The sequence below is a fragment of the Artemia franciscana genome, chromosome 16 (assembly GCF_032884065.1).
Source record: "Artemia franciscana chromosome 16, ASM3288406v1, whole genome shotgun sequence".
Lineage (NCBI taxonomy): Eukaryota > Metazoa > Arthropoda > Branchiopoda > Anostraca > Artemiidae > Artemia > Artemia franciscana.
The window spans coordinates 32,754,672-32,777,500 of NC_088878.1; the positions used below are offsets into that span (position 1 = coordinate 32,754,672).

Consider the following 22,829-nt stretch of genomic DNA (forward strand, 5'->3'; position numbering starts at 1 on the left):
CTTGGAAATTCTTGCATTTTTGATGTGTTTTTTTTATTGATTCTTCGAACTAAGATTTTTTAAACCATTTAAAGACGCTTAGACTTTTTATTATTTTGAATGGCCAAACTGTTAAGGAGACGGGTGGAGGTCGGTAGACTTTTGTAGGGAATCTTAAACTTGACAAAAAAGCCTTAAGCTCAAATATCTAGATATTTTCTCCATTTTATCTCAATTTCGAGTCTCCTTAGATTTGCAATATACATTTTCAATCAGGTGAGCACCAAGCCACTTTGGAGCAGAGACCATTAAACCAATATAGGAAAATAACTCGCCGTTTTAATCTTATTATGTATTTATCTGTCAAGCATTCATTAGATCTTAGTTCTTATTTTATTTCATGGTCATTGTTCCACGTACGTTGCACAAAAATTCTTAGTATATGGTTGAAGCAAATTTGCAATTGCGTGATTCACATTTTATTTTTTAAGCTACCACATTCGAAGCCACACAGAATGTGATTTTTTATTGCAGAAATGAGATTTCATACAGATTTTGAAAAGAGCCGAAGTTCAGAGCTTTAAATTAACTGATATCTGAACCACAACAAGTAGTACACCACAATTTAAGTTCACTTTAAAGCAAAATACTGAAATACGGATAAATTTGCATACACACCTTGTTGGTACAGTAAATAAAGTTGGTAATAAATTTAAAAGCGTTTGATTTTTAGATGTCTCTTATAGTTGTCTCACTGTTACACAACATATTTTTTTTTTCTTTTTTTTTTTAGGCGGCAATTCACCTAAATTCGAAAAAGAAAATATTTTATCATATTAAGCGGGTGATGTTTATAATGAAAACTAAAAACGTTAGAAGGAAGGGTTAAAGTCAGGAAAACAATTTGTCACTCAAAATATCAAAGTTTTAATCTACTTTAATGGTTTGATACCTATGTTATTATTCATGTATCTTACAATCCAAATTTCTTAGAGAAGAGGTAAGACAACTTAAATTTTAGAGGGGGGAGAGAAGGTAAAGATCGTAAAAAGAAAATATTGTCAAAAAATAGGTCATTTTCTATTGTAGGTATATATTGAGACTAGGGTAAATGTACAGTTCTAAAGCACAAGACCCAAACTACATAAATGTCTTTAACAAACAAAAAGATCTTCTTAGAGTGGGGATAAAACGAGTGAAAGTTTAGGAGGGAGAAAGGAAAAAAAAGTATTTTTTTGGCAAAAAAGGGCCAATTTTTAAATATAAATTTCCTATTGGAGTGAACATACAGTTCTCGAGCTCCAAACCTAGACTGCATTAGGCAAGAAGATATCCAATATGATAAATTCAGTCACCAATATGATATGGTGACTGATATGATATTGATATCATTGATATTATCATATTATGATACGATATTCCAATATGATAATGAAATAAAATCATTCCTGCGTTGACTCAAATTTAAACAATCCAAAAAATGAAAAATTCCATAAAGGTATATAAAAAGGCAACATAAGGAAACAGAGTAATATTACATTATTCCTAACCCATTAAATATTAGTTTAAAAAAATACAAGCTTCATATCAGTAAATACCGTTATTTTTCTTAATTCTTTTCTAATCATCAACATAAACTGTATCTTTAAACTCAAAGATTTACCTGTTCCTCGACCAAATGCAAGGAAATTTACAGGAGGAGGTCCTTGGCTACTAGGAAAACCACCAGCAAACGGAGCATGATGAAGAGGAGGGGAATGAGGGCCAAATTTGTCAGAAAGTTTGGGATCTAAATAAGGTCTCAGTCTGGGTCTAGGATCATTAGCATCCAATTCAGAACGTAGAGGGGATCCTCTAAATTTCAGCGGTTTTAACTCCGTTGAGGTGTTTTGCTTTAGTCGTCGTCTCTCTCTAGATCTTTGATTTTGGAACCATACCTAAAAGTTAACCTGTTAATTAAATTATTTTTGCAACATACTAATTGAGATTAATCTTCAACATGTCTCAAATTTATTCTCTCTGCCTGTTTTATCATAAAGCAAAACATTAATTGAAAGATATGTAGATGTTAATAAAAGCTTTTTTTTTCAAATTTACCATGCCAGACACATTGTTGCCGGGCTACATTGTAAAAGAATGTGTATCAATGAAAGGCAGAAAAACCTACTTGGCAATCATTCCAAAATGTTTATAATTACTTAAATTGAAACCACAAATGTTAAATTTGAAGATTTGTCTTTACACTTAGAATCCTAACGAAAGTATAGAAAGAAGCTTATTTCAAGTTAGGCAATTGAGTAAACGTACTATAGTTGGAAGTTGGAAATAAAGTATATTAAGTAGAATATGCTACACAGACAACGAAAAAAAAAATACAAAAGTGAGTTTTCTGACAGTTGTCAAGAACGCGCTATCTGTAATAAAAAAAAATGACTGATCGTTGACATTAAGGACAAAGAGCATGGGAAACGATAAGAGTGGAAACTTCGGCAATTTAACATTGAAAGGTAGGAGTTGAAAACTACTAGCGTCAGACTAAGCGCAGTGGCTGGCGAAATCATCAAAATGTCTTTAAATAAGTAGAATAAATTCAAGTCGAACTGGATAATTGGCATAGGCCTAATCAAATAGTGTTGAAAACTCAAAATTTCCCATGCTCTTTGGGCCTGATCTGTATATTTATATTACTTAAAGGTGAAGTCTCTGTGTATGTCTTAAAAATCACGTTTTTGGCTGTTTAGGGTAGGCTAACCTACTGTTCAAAGACATACATAAGGCCTAGCCTATTTGTTTATGATGGCAAAGGGTTACACCTAATTGGCTTGAAAACATAATTAGGCGTAGTACATATTACTAGGCCTAAAAATTAGTAGGCCTAGTTTAATGAGGGCAAATCATGGCTAATTAATTAGGCTTTAAAATGCCGAATTTCGCCAGACGCTAGATGGCACTGGTTTTATAAACTAGCCCTAGTTTCCACTCTTATGACTCTTTGATTCAGGATTTAACAAAAAGATTTTGATTTTAAAGCTCCAATTTCCAATTATTAGTAATTGAAAAGAGGGGAAGTAATTATTTCAGGATGAGAAATATCCAAACATCTTATATATAATGAGAAAAAGAGATTAGACAAATGAATAGATCTTAAATTGTTTGATGAGAATGGGATTCTAAGTATACCAAAAAATGACCCGTAATACCTTTTGAATTACAGTAACACAACTAAGATTGACCAGAGCTGTGAAAAATATCAATCGTATTACTAACCAATGACCTATTATTGTTATGAACTTTTGAAGTTCTGAACTGCGAGTTTGGAAATGGGGCAAAATATTCCTGGACACAACTTTTCCTGGACACAACTTTAACTTTACTAGGCCAAAAAGATTAAAAATCTTTAAACATCGTAGAATTTTAGCCAAAAGTACCGTAATTTTAGTTTCTTATGCCTTTTCCCCCTAAAACAATTTTTCCTTTCCCCTTTCTTATAAGGGCGTTTCCTACTGCGTCGAATCTTAGGCTCACAGGGGGATATATAAATGACGACGGCGACACAGGGAATGGTCGATTAGCAATCACCATCAACAAAGCTCAAGGGCAATCATTAGAATCATGAGGTATAGATCTGAATACGGATTGTTTTCCCATGGACCATTATATGTTGCATGTTCAAGAGTCGGTAAACCTGACAATCTATTTATATGCACAGTCAATGGGACAGCAAAGAATGTTGTATATTCGCAAGTTTTACGTAGTTAAAAACATATATATATATATATATGTATATATCTACATATCAACTACCTTTGTTGACAAACCCTGTCAACTACTTTCTGGCATTCTCTACAACGTTTTTACAGATTGCTTCTGTCTAAAATTGTGTCCTGTATTAAAATAGTGTGTTTTGGAAACCCTAAAACTACCCTTGTTGACAAACCTTGTCAACTACTTTCTGGCATTCTCTACAATATTTTTACAGGATGTTTCTGTCTAAAGTAACAAACACCTTTGTCTAAGAATCTCATACAAGGTTTTCAAGTAATTCAGCAAAAAAAAAATTGTATTACCTGTTGGGCACCTTGCTCTGTTTATCAGACAAATGTCCCACTTCTCTTGTTTATAAAATAACTTCATCCGCACAGTAAATTTTTTTATATAAACTAATTTTACTTACCTTTTTTTAATTTACTTACTAATTTTACTTTTAAATGTATTCAATTTTTAACGATTAAGCATGATCAAGAAAATATATTGGCTATGCATTAATTCTCTATATGGGTCATCGTACGATCTGGCTGAATCTTTTCCCATTGATTTTAATTTATGTATACTGTTGAATAGAATTTTCGATTTTTTTTCTTTTAATTGGCCCAAGTTCACACGGGGTCAGGCCAGAGGCAACCTTACTTTTTGTGTTTATGTATGTTTTTTAGTTAATTCATCTAAGTGAGTCACCCAAAGATAACCTAAAGTTCTTTGCTGGATTGGCGTTTTGGTCAATAAAAGCGAGCTTTATTTTCTAAGCCCGCTGTAGCTCATTCCCTTTACCCGAAAAGGTTTGGGAAGAGAGCATTATACGAGTTTTTAATCATATACGTTAAGGGGGCCTCCTTCCTCCTTAACCATCAATACTAGCAGCCTATATTTTTGTACTCCTGTAGTAAATGCATCCCCCCCCACCCCGCATATATGGCATATAGCACTACCAACAACATAGATAACTTCGAAGTCCACACTGCCTTTCCATGACGAAAGTAAAACAGTTCAAAATAGGGATGATACCTTTTTATTGACAGTGAATAGATATAAAATTATTTAACTGGATATTTCGAACATATATACAGTGTTCATCATCAGCAGTAAAACTAAAAGACATGAATAAAAATAAACAAAATTGAAAAAAATAAGAGCAATAAACTATATGTAATTAGTTTATTAGGTATAAATTTTGTTTATTTTTATTCATGTCTTTTAGTTTTACTGCTGATGATGAACACTGTATATGTGTTCGAAATATCCAGTTAAATAATTTTATATCTATTCACTGTCAATAAAAAGGTATCATCCCTATTTTGAACTGTTTTACTTTTACCAACAACATATTACATGGTTACTAACAAAATGTGAGGAATGTATGCACGATTATATAAAAGATATTGCATCAAATTGAACATCTTTGTGGTCTAACCAGAATTTTTTCGGCAGGAAGGGGAGGGGGGTGAATGATAATAAAATGAAATATTTAAAAAAAAGTATCCAGAAACTTGAAAAAAATTTAATTTGGATCCCCCTCCTGGCCTCTCTGTGAATGTCCCTTGTCGCAGGGATTCCATGTCTGACAAAAGTACACCCCCAATGCCAAAACCCTGCAGAGTTTTTCAGAGCCTCCGATCAAAGGGGCACAGGTCCTAAGAAACAGGTACAACCATATTGTGGGTATAATAAATTTGTATACCCTTGAGTCAGGTTTGCAGATGCGTTATAATTCTTAAAAGTTATTACTTATAAGGTCAATGTGTAATTACAGAGCTTCTTGAATACATTCTGCGAGTAAGAAGTAAGCGTTGTAACTTTGTATTTGTATTGTTTTTTTGTTTGCACTTTTATTAATACTGTCCAACGGTTAAGAAACATCCATCAGTTGATTCATTATGAACGCCTTTATTTCTTAGTACACTGCTTGATTTTTTATGTTTAAGAGTGCATGTCTTGTTGCTTACTTTTCATGGCATCAAACGTCTAAAATACAACAAACTCCAAAATCGGAAATTTTATAACCAAAATCTAAAAAATCAGAAATTCCTAAACAAAATTAAAAAATCAAAACTTCTCTTTCATAACCAGGACGTACCATACTGTTTTCTAAAAATTTATGGAAATTCAAAATTCTGTTTAGACTGTCAAACAGATTACATGAAGCTATATGAGATTTCAGAGGTATTTGGTTTCTAAACAGTTAAGTTTTGTGGCTACGGTATTTTACTTAAAAGATGTAGGGAATTCGCAAAACCAAAACTTACAATAGAAAATGTCACAGAAGGAATATAATTTCCTCTACAGCTTTTAACGGATCAAGATCTGTTCATCCACGTTTGCAAAAACGGGCTATCTTGTCTAAAAGAAAAGTTTTCTCTGGGATATCAAGGAAATTTTTGGGTCCTTTTCAAAGTATTCCTCGATTAAAATAAAACAGGAATGAAATCTAAAAGTTCAGAAACAGCCTAAAAGTTCATAATTTGGTATTCGAGACCAATCTTTCCAGAATTGTTCAAAAGAAAACTATAACAGTTAATAAATTATATTCTCTGGTTCTCAGAGAGAAATTTTACTGTTCTACAGTACAGCCTAATATTGCTCTGAAAAATTAACTTTCCGAGCTAGGATAGTTTTGTTTTTATACCATTTACCATGATACTTTTTTTTTCTTGAACTTAATATTTTTCAAACTTCACCAGAATTTTCCATACCCAGTCTCGCTACTCCAATACAGGAAACATTCCGAGTTTACATATATTCACACTTCAAAAAAAGATCAAAGATCACAAGAAAAACATAACAAAAAGAGCTACGAAAGCAGTGAACAAAAAATAGCAGCGAAAGCAGTAGTGTTACTCCACAAGACAATAAAATAAATAAACTAAATTTAACATTGTTCTACTTCAAAAAGAGCTATTTTATTATTACTATCCGTCTAATCCAGGTTATTAAGATCAAGAGAATACCAGGCGAAATTAAAAGTCCTAGTGTCCTATTTAAGAATCAAAAGTGAGTGGAGGGCAATGAGTTCTAATGTTACCCCGTCCTTTTCTTTCTGAAACGTCCGATACAAATTCCGAGTTAACCATTTTATTCAGTATAGTTGAAAAGTACAACAAATATGTCAGTGGGAATGAAAACCCATACATAGGTTGTCAAAAGAGCGTATCTCGGGAACAGCTTATTGTATTATTGTAGAAATTTTAGACAAGGAACGGGGGATATTAAAAAAATTCAACAAAGCAGACAAGCATACATGCAGGTTGTCAAAAGGGCGCATCCGGAATGCCTCAGGAGCGACTAAGAGTGCTGTACTAAACCTTCCAGAGGTACAACTAACACTATTACTACTACTACTACTACAACTATTGCGATACTATGGCGACTGCAACTAGTCACAACTAAGTGCGACTGTGACTACTTGGAACTAAAACTACAATAAATTGCGATTTGTTGCAACTGTGAATGTGACTACTCGGAACTGAAACCGCGACTTGATGCAACTGTTTGTATTTGTAATTGCAACTGGTATAATTATGACTGCAACTGCTACAGCTGCTACTACTAATACGACTATGCTTCAATGACTACCTAATACCACTACTACAATTATTACTACTACTACTACAGCTGCAACTGCTATTTTTCCTACAACTACTACTACTTTACTACTATACCACAATTACAACCTAATACCACCACTACTATTACTACTGCTACAACTGCAACTACTATTTTTCCTACTACTACTACTACTGCTCCTACTACTACTTATTAATGCTCTAACACCACCGGCGTACGCGGCACAGCACCACCAGCACCAAAACTAAGGGAACGAGTACATGGTATCACTACCTATGGTCTCTCGTGGACTATTCTGCCACCAGTATTCGTAATCTAGTGCCAACACTGGCACCAGTGTTCATAGTCTAATGGTACCAGTTTCAGTCCTGATGCCACTAGTAGTAGTAACGCGACCCATGGTGTCACACCAACTCCGATGCGCCAATGATTTTTCAAAACCTGCCATTACTGATTCGGGCTGTGAGCATGCTACAGATATAACTGGTATGGATACGACATAATACTACCTGCGGGGAATAAATACCACAATATCTGGCCCACGGTTCCACGGTCTGTGTTACCAATACTTTATAAGTAAATACCTCTTTGGAGGGGGACGGACCCTCCAGTATGTATTACGAAGGACGATGAAATCAAATACTCTCTTCTCAGCCCTACCAGGATTCGGGGATAATAATAAATAATAATCGTAGGAATTCAACTCAGATATATTTACCACAGTTTCAAATCCATTGCTCAATCTTTTATGAACTCTAAACATGAATTTACTAAAAAAAACGTAGACAGAGAAGAGGTAAACTCCCCTCTTTTTTAATCATGTGACGACATGGGCCAATCAAGTAGATGAACCCATAATTGAAGTTACCTCATCCATAAATTACGAATCAGTGGCAAGATTTTGCTAGCCCATGAGATCACTAAATAAAACTTCTATACAAACAAATATATTCCCAACAACGAAATTGTTACCTTTAAATTGCCTTTGACAACAAAAGTGACATTTATCTGATAAAAAGAAGTCGGGCACAAACACTACTACGTTGCTACTACCACTACTACTAATACTACTATCACTATTACCAATACTAATACTGCTGCTACTACTACTACTATTACTATCACTACCAACTACTAGTACAACTACTGCTACTTTAACTACAAATAGTAATAATATAATATTTTGAAATTACCTTAATCACTCGCATCGGTAGACCAGTTTTATTGGCTAATTGTTCCAAAACATGTCTAGTGGGCGCAGGAGTTTGAGAAAAAGCCGTTTTTAATGCTTCTAATTCGGTTGATGTCCGCCTTGGAGAGGAATGCGATGACCTACTACCTCTGTCTTTTCCAAAGGAGGATTTCACTTTACCATTAGTGCCTCTAGAATTACCATCTTCGTTACCGTTGAGGGATGCTGAAAGTTCATTAATATAAGACAATGAATATAAAAGGTAAAGGTAAAGGATACGGCATTAGACTTTACAGTCCCTACCGGCGGTGCTGATCTCCGTTTCTTGGCCCTTCAGCCAGGAAGTGCAATGGGGGGTTGGGGGCCAACCATCCTGTGCTTTCGCACACCCTTCCTGTTTACCTTCCCCAGATTTCTCCAGGTACCCATTTAAAGCTGGGTCGACTCTGGCTAAGCTTACAGAGTCACGCCACTGACTCCCGTCCCAAACTGAACAATTGGGTACACTGGGATTCGAACCCGCGTCCTTTCAGACAAAGAATCCCAAATCCAGCGCACCAACCGACTCGGCTAGGACAATGAATATAATCAGAAAAAATTTTGCTGACATTAATATGTGTAAAATTTTCAGAGCTAAACAGTGACAGTTTTAAACAAGGTTACATGCACGATATCGAGTAATATCAATTCTCATTCATTTTTGGAGGAATCCGGCAAACCAAACCTCTCCCTACGAAATAACCCATCAACAATCCTAAGTAACAGCTTATACACATTTATAACATCAATATGCATGAATTAAAAAAAAAGTAAGTGAATAAACTCAGTTTAATGAAGCTCTTATATAAACGTACATTAATTGTTAATTTTGTATAGCTACGTAACTCTTAGGGAACAAATGCGCCACCGCACGACATTACTGCCTCTGAAACGAAGTAGTATGATATAGTTTTGAATTAACTTGCAATCGATTGAGTATTTAATAATTTTTCATTGCTAGCAACTTAGTCCTCTCTCAGGATATATGGGGGTTGTGTTCCACAAATTGGCGGAAATCATCCCCTTTGCTGCAGCATAAACTATTTGGCTTCTAAAATGCAAACAAGGGTGTTTCAATCTTTGTACAAATGAACAATCTCTGAATGTAACAGGATCATCGATTAACCTCTGGAAAAGGAAATCAAGCATCTGTGATCTCCTTTTTCGAAAAAAATATGCAGATTTCGAAAATTTTGTAAATAGGAATCCTCTAAACGGTTTTCTGATGTACTGAATATGGTACATGTGTAAGGGTCCGTATGTAAGGTATGTAAGGGTACATATGTAAGACTCATAGCCTTTGATGGGTAGCTTTCATCAATATGGTTTCAAGCATTTAGGATCACCACAAAAAGTTGATTTTCTTAAAGGTGTTTAATGGTACCAATAGCTTTTTCCTCCCCCTAACCATCTTGAAAGTTCACTTTTTTATGAATTAAATAAAAAAATAAGTTTTTTCAACTGAAAGTAAGAAAAGACATTAAAACTTAAAACGAACAAAAATTACTCCGCATATGAAAGGGGTTGTTACCTCCTCAAGGCCCAGCTCTTTACGCTAAAGTTTGACCCTTTCTCATAACTCTACTTTTTAAAACAATAAAAAAAAACTTTAGCGTAAAGAGCGGCGCGTTGAGGAGGTAATAGCCCCTTTCATATATGGAGTAACTTCTGTTCGTTTTAAGTTTTAATGTCGTTCCTTACTTTCAGTTGAAAAAAACTTGTTTTATTTATTTAGTTTCTGAACGTTTTTGAATTGATGCACGTTTTGATTTTGGATCTCCGCATATGAATAATTAAAACGAAATTTGCATATTTTTTTTTTTTTTTTTTTTTGGCAAAATGGCTTTCTCATAGTTTTGATAGGACAATTTTGAGAAAAAAGGGGTGGGTGAGGAGGCCTACTTGCCCTCCAATTTTTTGGTTACTTAAAAAGGTATCTATATCTTTAATTTTTTTACGAACGTTTTTGTTAGTAATAAATATACGTAACTTACGAATTAACTTACGTAACGAGCTTCTATATTTGTATATTTTCATTACGTATATGAGAGGGTTCACCTCCTCGTCAATACCTTGCTTTTTACTCTAAAGCTTAAATTTTATCCCAATTCTTTAAGAATGACCCCTGAATCACAAAGGTCGTAGAATAAATAGTTGAAATTACAAAAAATGCTTTAGCGTAAAGAGCAAGATATTTAGGGGGAGATGAACCTCCTCATATGCGTATTAATTTCTGTTCGTTCTAAGTTTTAATGCTGCTCCTTACATCCAGTTGAAAAAACTTTTTCATATTTATTTTTCCATTATTTTTTTCAAGACGGCTAGAAAATCTTGTGCCCCCCCCCTTCGTGGAAATCCTCTTCCCCCATGATAAATTCTCCATGAAAAGATCATCCCACGTAAGCCCCTCCCCTCGGCTCCTCTCCCCCAGCCTGATAAAATCCCCCTGAAAACGTCTGTAAACTTCCTAATAACAATTATTATATGCAAACAATCCTCTAAGTTTGTTACTTGCAGCCCTTCCCCCGGGGACTGTGGGGGAGTTAGTCACCCCTAAAGACACAGTTATTATGGTTTTTGCCTATATTTGACAAAATGGCTATCTCAAAATTTTGATCCGTTGACTTTGGAGAAAAAATGAGCGTGGGAGAGGGCCTAGGTGCCGTCCAATTTTTTTGGTCACTTCAAAAGGGCATTAGAACTTTTAATTTCGGTTAGAATGAGCCCTTTCACGACATTTTAGGACCACTGGGTCGATACGATCATCCCTAGGAAAAAAAAAATACAAACACGCACCGAGGATCGGTCTTCTGGCAAAAAATACAAAATTCCACATTTTTGTAGATAGGAGCTTGAAACTTCTACAGTAGGGTTCTCTGATACGCTGAATGTGATGGTGTGATTTTTGTTAAAATACTATGACCTTTAGGGGTGTTTCGCCCTATTTTCCAAAATAAGGCAAATATTCTTAGGCTTGTAAATTTTGATAGGTAAGAATAAATTTGATGAAACTTATATATTTATAATCAGCATGAAAATCTGATTCTTTTGATGCATCTATTAGTATCAAAATTCCGTTTTTTAGAGTTTTGGTCACTATTGAGCCGGATTGCTCCTTACTACAGTTCGTTACCACGAACTGTTTGATCTTGAAATGAATGTTGTCCGCAAGCCTTTTGTGTAAGGGTTCTCCGTCTATGCATAAGATGTAGATAGGGTAATACATAATATATTATCGGACACGGATCTGCAGTAAAAAATTCAACTTAAATTGAACTCTCATAGTTCTGAGTCAATTAATATCTACGCTAGGACACTAAACACAAAAAATCGCTTGAATAGGAAAAAAAAGAAATGTCAGAGCAATGTAGACAAGCTTAAGATTTCTTAACATTATAAGCCATTAAATAATAATTTGTCAAGGTATTTTTTATTCTTTTTTTAAAATTCAAAATATCCGCTTTCAAGAAAAGAATACAAAAACATAAAATGTAGAAAAAAAGTCTAAAAGCACCTTCAAAAATTATATTCTATTATAATATTATAAAAACGAAAAATTAAACATTATTTAAATTCTGGGAAGAAAAGAGAAAAGGTTCAACATAAAGAGTTATGGCAAAAATTATTGCTCTTAATCCTAGCTAATTCCAACGGCTCTTTAATGTTAAATCTCGAAACTAATTCGGTGTTGCTAACACAGATCGAAAAAAAGTAAATTTAACAGCACCAAAAACAGCAAATGTGAATTGAAGTAAAATTGCAGATTTTAAGATTTTAAAAAAAGAAGGGCAGGATAGAGAACATACGGAAGGGCAATTGGGCTAAAAAGAGAAATATCAAGACGACACCTCGAAGCTGTATTTTTTAGCCAAATGCCTTTCTAATTTTTTTCTTAAATACTTAAAATTAGCATTGACTTCGAAATTCCTATCGGAAGCACCATAAGGTAACGCCAGATAAAGAACAGTATTCAAAATAAAAAAAAAGTACTTCTCTTGCACATTAGTTCAGCTCGGATATTTTCGCCAATTGGAAAATACTGAAATTTTTTTACACTAATAGAAAGGTCTCTATCTTTAAGCTTACTGGAAAGGGTATTAAAATTATTGGTTAAACTAGCTCTAGAACGACTCGGAATAATAATATCGTCAGCATGTATAATAAAAGACACATCCCGCCTCCAAGAGATAAAGGTTGTGGATAGTGAACCAAAAAACTCCGCCAAACATATATTTATTACAAGGGGATAAAACTCCACCTTGTCTAACTCCACGACCAACAGAAATTGAATAAGAAAAAGACTCAGAAGCAGTAATTTTTGTTCTAAGCCACCCCCCCTCCCCTACCAGGATCTAAGAACTCTAACAACAGAAAGGGGATCCCACCAGTAATTAGGGCTGAAAAGTAGAAGCATGTGAAATATTGTCCAAGGCTCCTTTTATATCAATCAACATTACATAACGTGGGGAGCCAGAAGACCCTGACTGATTGATAATTGTATCAAAAGTTGCTTGGGCATGGTCACATCCCATTCCTCATTCGAAGCCTATTTGGTTAAGACCAACATCCAAAAGTTCATCTTGACTGATTGATAATTGTATCAAAAGTTGCACGGGCATGGTCATATGTCATTCCTCATTTGAAGCCTACTTGATTAAGACCAACATCCAAAAGTTTAAAAAGACCCTTTATGCACAATTCACAAAAGCTTACCAGTTATAGAACCCTTTGTTATCGGTCTATAAGAGTCACCCGATCTGATATTTCTTTTACCGGATTTTGAAATAGGAGTTACCACCCCCGCCTTGAAAGATGAAGGAGCAATACCAGATCTTGAGGATAAAATTAAAGAATCCCAAAGGAAGGAGAAGAAAAGAAGTGGGAGCCGATATGATTTGAGTGTATCCCATCCTCATCTTGAAAAGATTTCGGTTTAAATAATTAATAAAGAATCCAAGGGAAACGAAAAATCATGCCAATCGAAAGAACTATTCAAAATTTGATAAAAGCACAGAAGTTGTTTAGGATAGTCACAACAATTTAAATTATCACCAAAATGAAATTCTACCTCCACAGGTGAAGGTCTATTCTTTTTGGAAGGCCCATAAATATTTTTTAATTAAACGTAGAGCTTTCCAAAGTCTTTTAATTGACGTCAACCTCAGACGAGGCACCTATTAACAAAATATTATTAGTATGACGAAGCTGGAACTGGAAAATTGCTTTCTTTTTCTTCGTGTACAGAAAAACTGGGTGACGATTCCGCGTCTTTTCACAATTTTGACAAAAACGAAAAGCCAATTTAGATTCATGATTAGCATGTACAAGAAACGGATTCAACGACCAAAAAGGTTTTTCTATATTCGGTTTACATAGTTTTACTCTAGACTTTAATAGGCTACCTCAAATTCAGCAATGGACAAAATGAAATTATATAAAATTAAGCTTAAACTCATTATTAAAATTAAGACAATTCAGGCTAATAGAAACAGTTACCTTTCAAGTCAGAGATTCAGATTCACGGTGAAACAGTGTCTATGGATTATCCCAAAAAACTCGGATAATCATACTTCGGGCGAATAGTGAACATACTTCGGGCGAATAGTGAACATACTTCGGGCGAATAGGAGCAGAATTAGACATAGAAACCGAATTGTAAATTACAGAAAACTGAATTAGCAAGTGATCACTTACTGGAAAATCCAGGATAATTTTTACCATAAAAGAGGGCGCAAAATTAGAAAGAACGTGATCAATATTACTCGCACTCCCACTCAAATGAGAATACATAAAATCAAGTGACTTGCGGCAGATATTAAAATTTGGTAAAAATGAAAATAAAATTCGACTACGCTCATTTACATTACCATGATCACATTTAAAATCACCACAAATAATAATGTGTAAACTTGAATCTAATTGGGCAATAAAATTATTAAGTCTATGAGAAGCAAACGTAAATGTTCAAAAAGATAAATCATTGTAATAAAGTGTAGGCAATTAACAATTGACTAAAACGCAGTCAATAAGTTTGTAAGCAAGAAAACATAGGTTTTTTTAAACTAACGACACAGCCATAGAAAGACCCCTTTAGATCAGAGGAAAGTTTTTTCCCAGATTTAGCCGCCACAATAATACAGATCAAATCATTGGAACTTTTTATCTCTCTGACAAAACTCAAACCAAACTTATGTAATTCATTTTCCTAGTAATACGATCATGCACAAAGGCTGGCAAGTTAGCGATAGTCTCTATTAAATCACATCTGTCGGTGGGGGGAGGGCGATAGTCAAGAGGAGGGAGGATCTGAGTGACCTGATTACTTTGACCGCAAGAACTGTAATTTCTCTCAAGAGAATAAATGATCTTCTCTAGCAGTTTGCCATAGTCATGAACAAGTCGACTCATCGCTGGTCAGTGTCAAGTCTCCGGAAAACAACCCTGCGGGAAAAAACCCCTCAGAAAATCTCCCCTAGGAATATTGCTACGCGTTAACGTAGCAATTTTCTCCCCTAGGCATTGCTACAGACGAAATCAGCACTTTAAGACGCAAGACCTTAAACAATGGATGTCAAAGTCAACTATCTTTTAAAGGAAAGCTAAACCTTCTTCAGTTTTTTGGTGCCAAAAGTTTTTAGCTTAATTTTAATGATTTTTTGTCTGTAATTTTTTTCTTCTTTTTTTTTTAATTTGGCACCCGGTACTGCCAAAATTCCCGAAGTTTATACGGAAGTCTTTTCGACAAAAATGGATTTGCGGGTTATTCACAATCACATGAGAAATTCATCCGAATCTACACCGTCCTCGCAGGCAGAATTACCCTGCTGTATCTGTTCACTTTGCAAGGGAGCATGACTCATATTGCTTATAATAGGTGCTTGGTGGCTAACACCCCAAAAAAAAATTAGACACAGACGCTATGAAATTTAGACGCTATGATATTTATTTCAGCTAGGTATTGAAGAGTTAAGGGGATCATTCCCACTAGGGTCACTAAAAAATTCAGCGGCAGCTTTACAGGTGGAACGAATCCAATCAGGAATATTTTTTCTTTCGGAAACAGTGATCCCCCAAACGAAAGGGGTGAGACCGATTTAAGCACCGCAACAACAAGCTTTTCCCCAAGGAGCGTTTACAGCTAGGACACACTCTGAGAGATATAACCACTAGGGGACTAGTCCAAGACGAAGAATGGTCTCCGTTGTCAATTGTAATTACGCTTCACCTATCACTTACTTCACACACCACCTATAAAGGCACCTGCTGCCATGAGGAGGTTAAATCGTCACCCATAGCAGAAACTACGTATTGGTTAAAACACGAGGCTGTAAATCTTCATTGCCATGGTTGGGTCTGTAATTCTTTATGGAACAGAAACCTGGCCCTAACAATCACAGCTCCCAAGACCATAGACGTATTTCATATGAAAAGCCTTAGGAGGATAGACCTGAGAGGATAGACCAAGACCTGAGAGGGTTCGACTTCGTCAGCAACAAAAAGTTACTACAAACAACCCAGCAGACGCTGTTTTCCATCGAAATTGCGGAGAACACTCTACGATGGTGCAGTCGTCTCCTTAGAATGCCATCACAACTACCTGAAAAAAACGTGCTGGACTTTAAGTCCACAGAAGCTGGATAGAAACGACCCCGCAGAGGACCGAAATACCGATAGTCTTTTAAAATATTTGAAGCTGGTAAACATGGATGTCCGCGACACACAAGCGTTAGCAGCTGATCGTAGCAGTTGAAGGAAGCTGACATCTCTCTCTACGTTGAACCACGCCAGGCAGAAGACATAAGTCAATATACTGACTAGGAAACGGTTTGAATTCAATCTAGAGTCAAGAGATGGTCAGTCGAGCAAGAAACTCACTAATAATCCACATTGCAAATGAATACCCTGAATCTAAGTCAGGAGAATTTAATCCATTGCATAAGCATTATGAAACAACAGTTACTGAATTAATGAATATGAAGAATATAGGTCAAGTTCAAAGCAAGATAAATTAATTTAGGTTGAAAGAAAGCTTTAAATTTAAGATAATCCAAAAAAAAAAAATTGTCATCACTTTGAAGACTGATATGAAGCTGTATAGTAATTCACAACATAGTCAAACTTGTATAGTAATACATCATTCAAGTATATCACGCAGATTGTTTTGTTTTGTAAAGTCTTGCATTTCTTTTAGATAAATGTAATCAATTGGTAAATCAAATAGTGTCGTGAGAAATATCTTAAAAAATATGGGGACAAAAAAATTTGATATTTAATCAGAATGTCTCCATGTGCAAGTACGTAGTGTTTGGTACACACAAGCATCAGACTTCCAAGAAAAACAAATGTGGGTGAAAATCAAGAAAAAATGAGCATGTGAAGGTAGAGTACATGTTGGACTTTTCCCCTTATGTAAAATGGAAATACATTCTATGACCTCTATAAACTATCTTGCATTGGAGTAGTATGATTTGGTTGAATATTTGAGCAAGAAATCATGTGTATATATTTTCTTCAACGCATATTTATCAAATTAGCCACAACCAGAAAGATATATTAGATTCAAAATGGAAAGCCCAAAAACATGACCGGTTTCGGCTTGCCATAAATTAGTTTTTTTTTATTTCTATCAGATATAGCATTTAAGAAATTTAAAATATTTCAAAGCATCACGTTGGCGAGAAGGGTAATTAGCTAATTCGAGGTTTTAACTTATCAAACAAATTTACCTTCATTTCCGTCCACTGGAGTTGTAGATGGATTACACATGTCAGAATTCAATCTCCGACTTTTCGTGTCAACCTGATCAGTTCTTAATTTAGATGTTTGAGTGTCAAGAATTTCCTCGTTGTTATAGGGTAAGATATAACTAGGTTGTTCGCGATTTACCTCTGAAAAAGAAAACTGTTTAACCGAAACTAGCAGCATGGTCATTCCTATTAATTTAATTTAATAATTAATTTAATTTTATTTATTAATTTAAACTAATGTTAAACTCATTCTACAGTAAACTTTTGCACAATAAATCAAGAGAATAAGTTTTTTTTAAGTAAGAGCAAAAAGTAACATTAAAAATTAAAACGAACTAAAATTACTGGTACACGATGGGGGGATGCCTCTGCTGAATCATTTACTCTTAAAGTAAAAAAAATAACTTTTAGGTCCAGAATTACTGAAAAAATTTCGAAAAAACACAAAATATATTGTTAGACTGAAAAGCTGAATGTACAACTGAAAAAAACTGAAAAGAGCCGTTGAATTAGAATAAGTATTTTCTAACTTCTTTGCGCAATGATCGAAGATTTTTAGGCCAACAATCACAAAAATGAATAACTTTCTTTAAAAAAAAAAACTCTTTAAAAAAACTCAATCCCCAAGGCTCAAGTAGAAATGCCTAAATTTGACCAACAAAGTAGGAGACCTATGAGATATTTCTTAATGGAGATTATCAGAGGCACATGTGATGAATAAAAAAATTCATTTTTGAGATAAATAAAATATCTTTAAGATAATAAAAAACATAAATGAGATAACTTGAAATAAAATTAGTGCCAGTAAATTTCTCATTTTACGATATATTCTTTGTGAATATCAAGGTAGCTTTTCTGAAAATGCTATTCACATGACTTTTCAAAAAATATTCTGATAAATAATAATTCAAAATTCTGAAGATATTATGCATAGCTTTTACCATAGAAAGAAACCTCTCAGTTTAGACCCGTTTCCACCATAACCTACACTTACACATGATGATGGACTTAATTCTATTTTTAGGTCGATGCTGCTCCTACGATCTTGGCAAAACTGAAGGTTCAAGGTCATAGAAAAGCTTCAGCAATGTTGTTCATGCTTGTACTTCAACAGCTTCTACATGATAAAAGTGGGAATAGTCATTATGAAAGAGCAAAAGTTCAATCATTATTTTTTGGAAAGTCTAACCTTAGAAAATTTGTTCCTACAAAACTTAGCACACTAGACAGATAAGTGCTCTACCATCTCCGCCCTAGCTTAATTGTATGTTTCAAAAAAAAAAAAATCAGAAAAAAAAATCTTGACTTCCAAAATTATTTAGCCAAATACTAGGTTAAACCTCTTCTACAAACTAACAAAGGCCAATCTCATGGGCATATAATTTTATTAATCCGGGAGGGGGATACTGAAGCATCATCTGGCTTCACGAAAAAACCAGTTATCGTCTCCCTCCTAATAATTTTTTTAGATGTAGCCGCATAGACGAAGCTTGTATGTCATAGCACCAAATTTCATTGCTGGAAGCAAAGAATTAAAAGTTCGAACTGGGTCAACGTGTCTGGGTTTTAACAGGTAATTGCTAAGTTAGCCACAATTAGAACTATTATCAATTTCAAAATGGAAAGTCCAATCTCCAGATAGATATTGGCAGGCAACTTTTGGTTGAGTGAGTTTGTTTTCCTACAAGTTACAATACAAATACAAGTTAAGAAATTTAGAATATATCCCAGAACCAATTTGGTAAGGAAAATAGCAAAATAACTCCATGTTTTTTTTTAAATTATGAAACAGACATACCTTTATTTTTGTCCATTAAAGTTGTAGTCGGATTACAGACGCCACGATCCGTTAAAGAACTCAACATTGGTCTTTTTATGTTAACCTGATCTATCCTCAATCCCGACGGTTTTCTGTAAAGAACTTGTTCGTCGTTGCAAGGTAGGATAAAACTGGGTTGTTCACGTATTACCTCTGGAAGGAAAATACTTAAGCAAAAGCAAAAAGGTGCATTGACTTTACTCAAATTAAATAAAAAGCTTTTTTTAAATGATATTAAGTTATACAAAGTAGTAAAACAAGAAAGTACTGACACAAGTTTACACTGGTGGAGTATAACGACATTTGCTTCAGAAAATTCTGAAGGTTCAGATAGCTCTACCCGTTGTGCAAAACAGATTTAATTTTGTTTGATATTAATAATAAAGAATTAATTGTTTTTATACATTATTTTTCCTTCTAACTGCAAGCCTAGGGTTGTGTTTTTTTACCGTCGTTAGCTGTTCATGATCTATTTTCAAGAACTTCTAGACGGTAATGACGGTATTATGGTATTAACGGTAATGACGGTAGACGGTATTAACCAAGGAGAAACGAAAGGCTAATCGTTTTTTTTCATAGTCTGCTCAGAAAAAAACTTTGTCCAACTATACTTCAGCACACCATGCAGCCTAAAACACAGATCCATTTGCTCTTGCGTAATCGCTTCTTTCATAAAAAAAAAAAATTCAAAGAAAAATGTTAGTGCCACAAGATAAGAAATTATTTAATCAGAGCCAAATGCTAGGTTAAATCTCTTTTACAAACTAATCAAACCCAAACAGAGGGACAGATAATTCTATTTATCTAGAAGAGGGCTACTCATGGAGCATTTGGTAGCATGACACAACTAATCAGTTTCCCACTTCCAATGAATTTCTTTGATTATATAGCAACACAGATTAAGTTTGAATGTCATAGCATCAAGTTCTGTTGCTAAAAAGCAAAGAATTAAAGGTTCAGGTTTGGTCAAACGTGTCTAGGTTTTAACAGATATTTATTCAATTAATCACAATCAGAAAGATATATCAGTTTCGAAATGGAAAATCCAATCTTCAAACGCATTTTGTCTGGTAAATCATTGGTTATTGAGTTTGTTTCCATAAGCTATAGCGGCTAAGAAGACTATAAGCTTTAGCGGCTAAGAACTTGGCGGGGAAAGTAACTAGCTAATTCGAGGTTTTGCAATTTATCAAACAAACATACCTTCATCTCTGTCCATTCCATTTTCAGGCGGGTTATAGATGTCACAATGTATAGGAGAATTCAACCTTGGCCCTTTCAAGTCAACTTTGTCTATTCTCAATCCCGATGGTTGTCTATAAAGAATTTGTTCGTTGTTGCACGGTAAGATATAACTAGGTTGTTCGCGTATTACCTCTGGAATAAAATTACTTAAGCAAAAGTAGCAACATGCATTAAACTCATTCTAAAGAATAAATAGAACGTTTTTTTTTCAAATTAAAGTGAAAAGAGGCAAATAGTGACACCTGAAAGTCTGACATAAGTTTCCACCATACCCTATACCAGCAGATCATAGTAAATTATAACGGCTGTTGCTTCAGAAAATTCTAACAGTCTATATAGATTAGTTTATTGCGTAAAAAAATCCTGACTTTATGTTATCTTCTGTTTTTAGATCGAAGATGTTCCTTCAAACTTGGCTAAACTGCAGGCTATAGAAATTTTCTGATGGTTATAAAAAAAAAATTCATTGTTGGCTGCTTTGTTGCCTTGCTGCATTGTTGCAGCCTAATACTCAAGTCACCTATGCACAGCTAAATCGCTTGTTTCACAACAATAAAATTGAGAAAATTCTGCGTGTCAGATTATACCTCTTTAACAGACTACCCAAGGCCAATATCAAGGGAATACAGCTTTACTGTATTCCCTCTGGCTCTGGTTAACTTAGGGATATTAACCAGGGCCAAATGCAAGGTTAGAACTCTTTTATAAACTACCTAAGGCAAATTTCAAGGGAATATAGCTTTACTTGCCAGGGAGAAGGACACTGATGTCTACGGAATAGTGTCTGGCTTTTACTGCTTTGGGATAAATTTTGACAAACAAATTTTGTCACGATTGAATGTAACAGTTAAGCAGGAAAATATTACAGAACAAGAGGGTAAAACAGAATTACTAGAAAGATTCGCAACATTAAGGGAGATTCTGAAACTCAAGCTTTTAAAAGATTTCTGTATAAACCTCAAAAGTATTGGAGGATTCTAGCCTGACTGTTCCATTTACTACAGTGAGTGCAAGAATTGAGTTTTAAGCATGTCGTTTTTTCTGCATCAATTTTAATAAAATGAACTTTCCATAGATTATATTATGATTGTTTCAGTTTTGCTAAACTTAGCAACGAGTGATATGAAAATTACAAGAGTCAACTTTAGGTATACTAATTGTAACTGATCGAACGCTTGAGGTCTTAATTTTGGGCTTGTCGAGTTTTCCCAGGACAAAGAAGAACTACGAATAGTTAGGTTTTAATGAGGAAAAAAACTGATCTTAGATGGCCAATTGGCTAAAAGTTTCAGGGGTCGTTTCCTGAACAAAGAGGGACACATATTTGGTGGGAAAGGTGGGTGATGGAGTTTTTTTTTGTTTCTGATCAGTTTGAAAGTTCCAATCACAAGACCTTGGTCCAAGAGGAGCCTAATACACAAAAAATTTAGAGGGCACAGGCCCCAGAAAATGGGGCTGAAAAAGGGCAAAAGAAGTCATTTTTTAATTGTAACTAATCGAACGGTTAAAAAATAGGCTTTAAGAAAAGATGAATGTTATTTACATTTATTCTGCAAAGTAATAATTTGTGTGTGTGCTAAATTCATGTGTTTCCATGCCGAAATAGATCAAAATAATTCTTAAGTGCAATTCCCCTCTCCCCATAAGCCACCTAGCAGAAGTTTGTGGGAACAGTTTTTCGAGCAATAGTATAACATTATAACAACGAAAAAGAAAATAATATCCAAGTAGCGCTATTAGAAAATAAAGGGTGAATAGATCAGAAACGAAAAGAAAAAAAGTATATAGGAAAAGACAAAAGTAAGGTAAGTTAGGGCTTGTCGACTTTTTCAGGGACAATCTATGCCAAGAAGAACTACGTACTGTTTGCATTCTTCGGCTAGGATTCTTCTTGGAATAAATTTTCCCAATTTTCCCAAATTTTTCCAAAGATACATCCAATCGCGAAGACATAAATCTATATGCCTTCGTAGGCACTAAAACACGTACCTTTGTCATTCTCGTCGACTGAATCCACTTCAATAAATTTGTACTTCAGGCTGCTTATATGTGCAAGATGGTCAGAAGCATCCACTACAATATCTTCAAGGATTTTATTGTGACCAGGTGGGAAACAAGGACCAAGTTGGTTATATGCTCCAACTATGATAAAACCAAGTTCAATGACCATAACAACATATATTGCACATTAGAATTGTCTCTAGTTTGTAAAATAAAAATTATAACAAACAATTTTCATCAGCTATCTTGCATTGGGACAGCATGATTTGGTTGAATATTTGGACAAAAGGTCACAAGCATATATTTTCTTTAACCATAAGTTTAAAATAAACACATGTTTAGCTCCATTAAATTAACCACAATCAGAAAGATATGTCAACTATAAATGGAATACACAACTGGATTTAGACCTGGCATTTCTAGGTTTGCATGTTCGTTCCATCCTAGTCGAACGGCTGGCACACTAGAA

The 22,829-nt window shown here is 34.6% G+C and overlaps 1 protein-coding gene across 1 annotated transcript in view; it reads right to left on the reverse strand.

Moving 5' to 3' along the window:
* LOC136037354 (uncharacterized) overlaps nucleotides 1-22,829 on the reverse strand; it is a 49,401-nt gene that overhangs the window by 14,328 nt on the left and 12,244 nt on the right. Inside the window, exons 4-9 of the mRNA XM_065720048.1 lie at nucleotides 22,349-22,501; nucleotides 20,318-20,491; nucleotides 19,094-19,267; nucleotides 17,275-17,436; nucleotides 8,511-8,734; nucleotides 1,643-1,916 (exon numbers count right to left, since the gene is read on the reverse strand). Coding sequence (XP_065576120.1) covers nucleotides 1,643-1,916; nucleotides 8,511-8,734; nucleotides 17,275-17,436; nucleotides 19,094-19,267; nucleotides 20,318-20,491; nucleotides 22,349-22,501 — 1,161 coding nt within the window. The remainder of the gene's footprint in view (nucleotides 1-1,642; nucleotides 1,917-8,510; nucleotides 8,735-17,274; nucleotides 17,437-19,093; nucleotides 19,268-20,317; nucleotides 20,492-22,348; nucleotides 22,502-22,829) is intronic.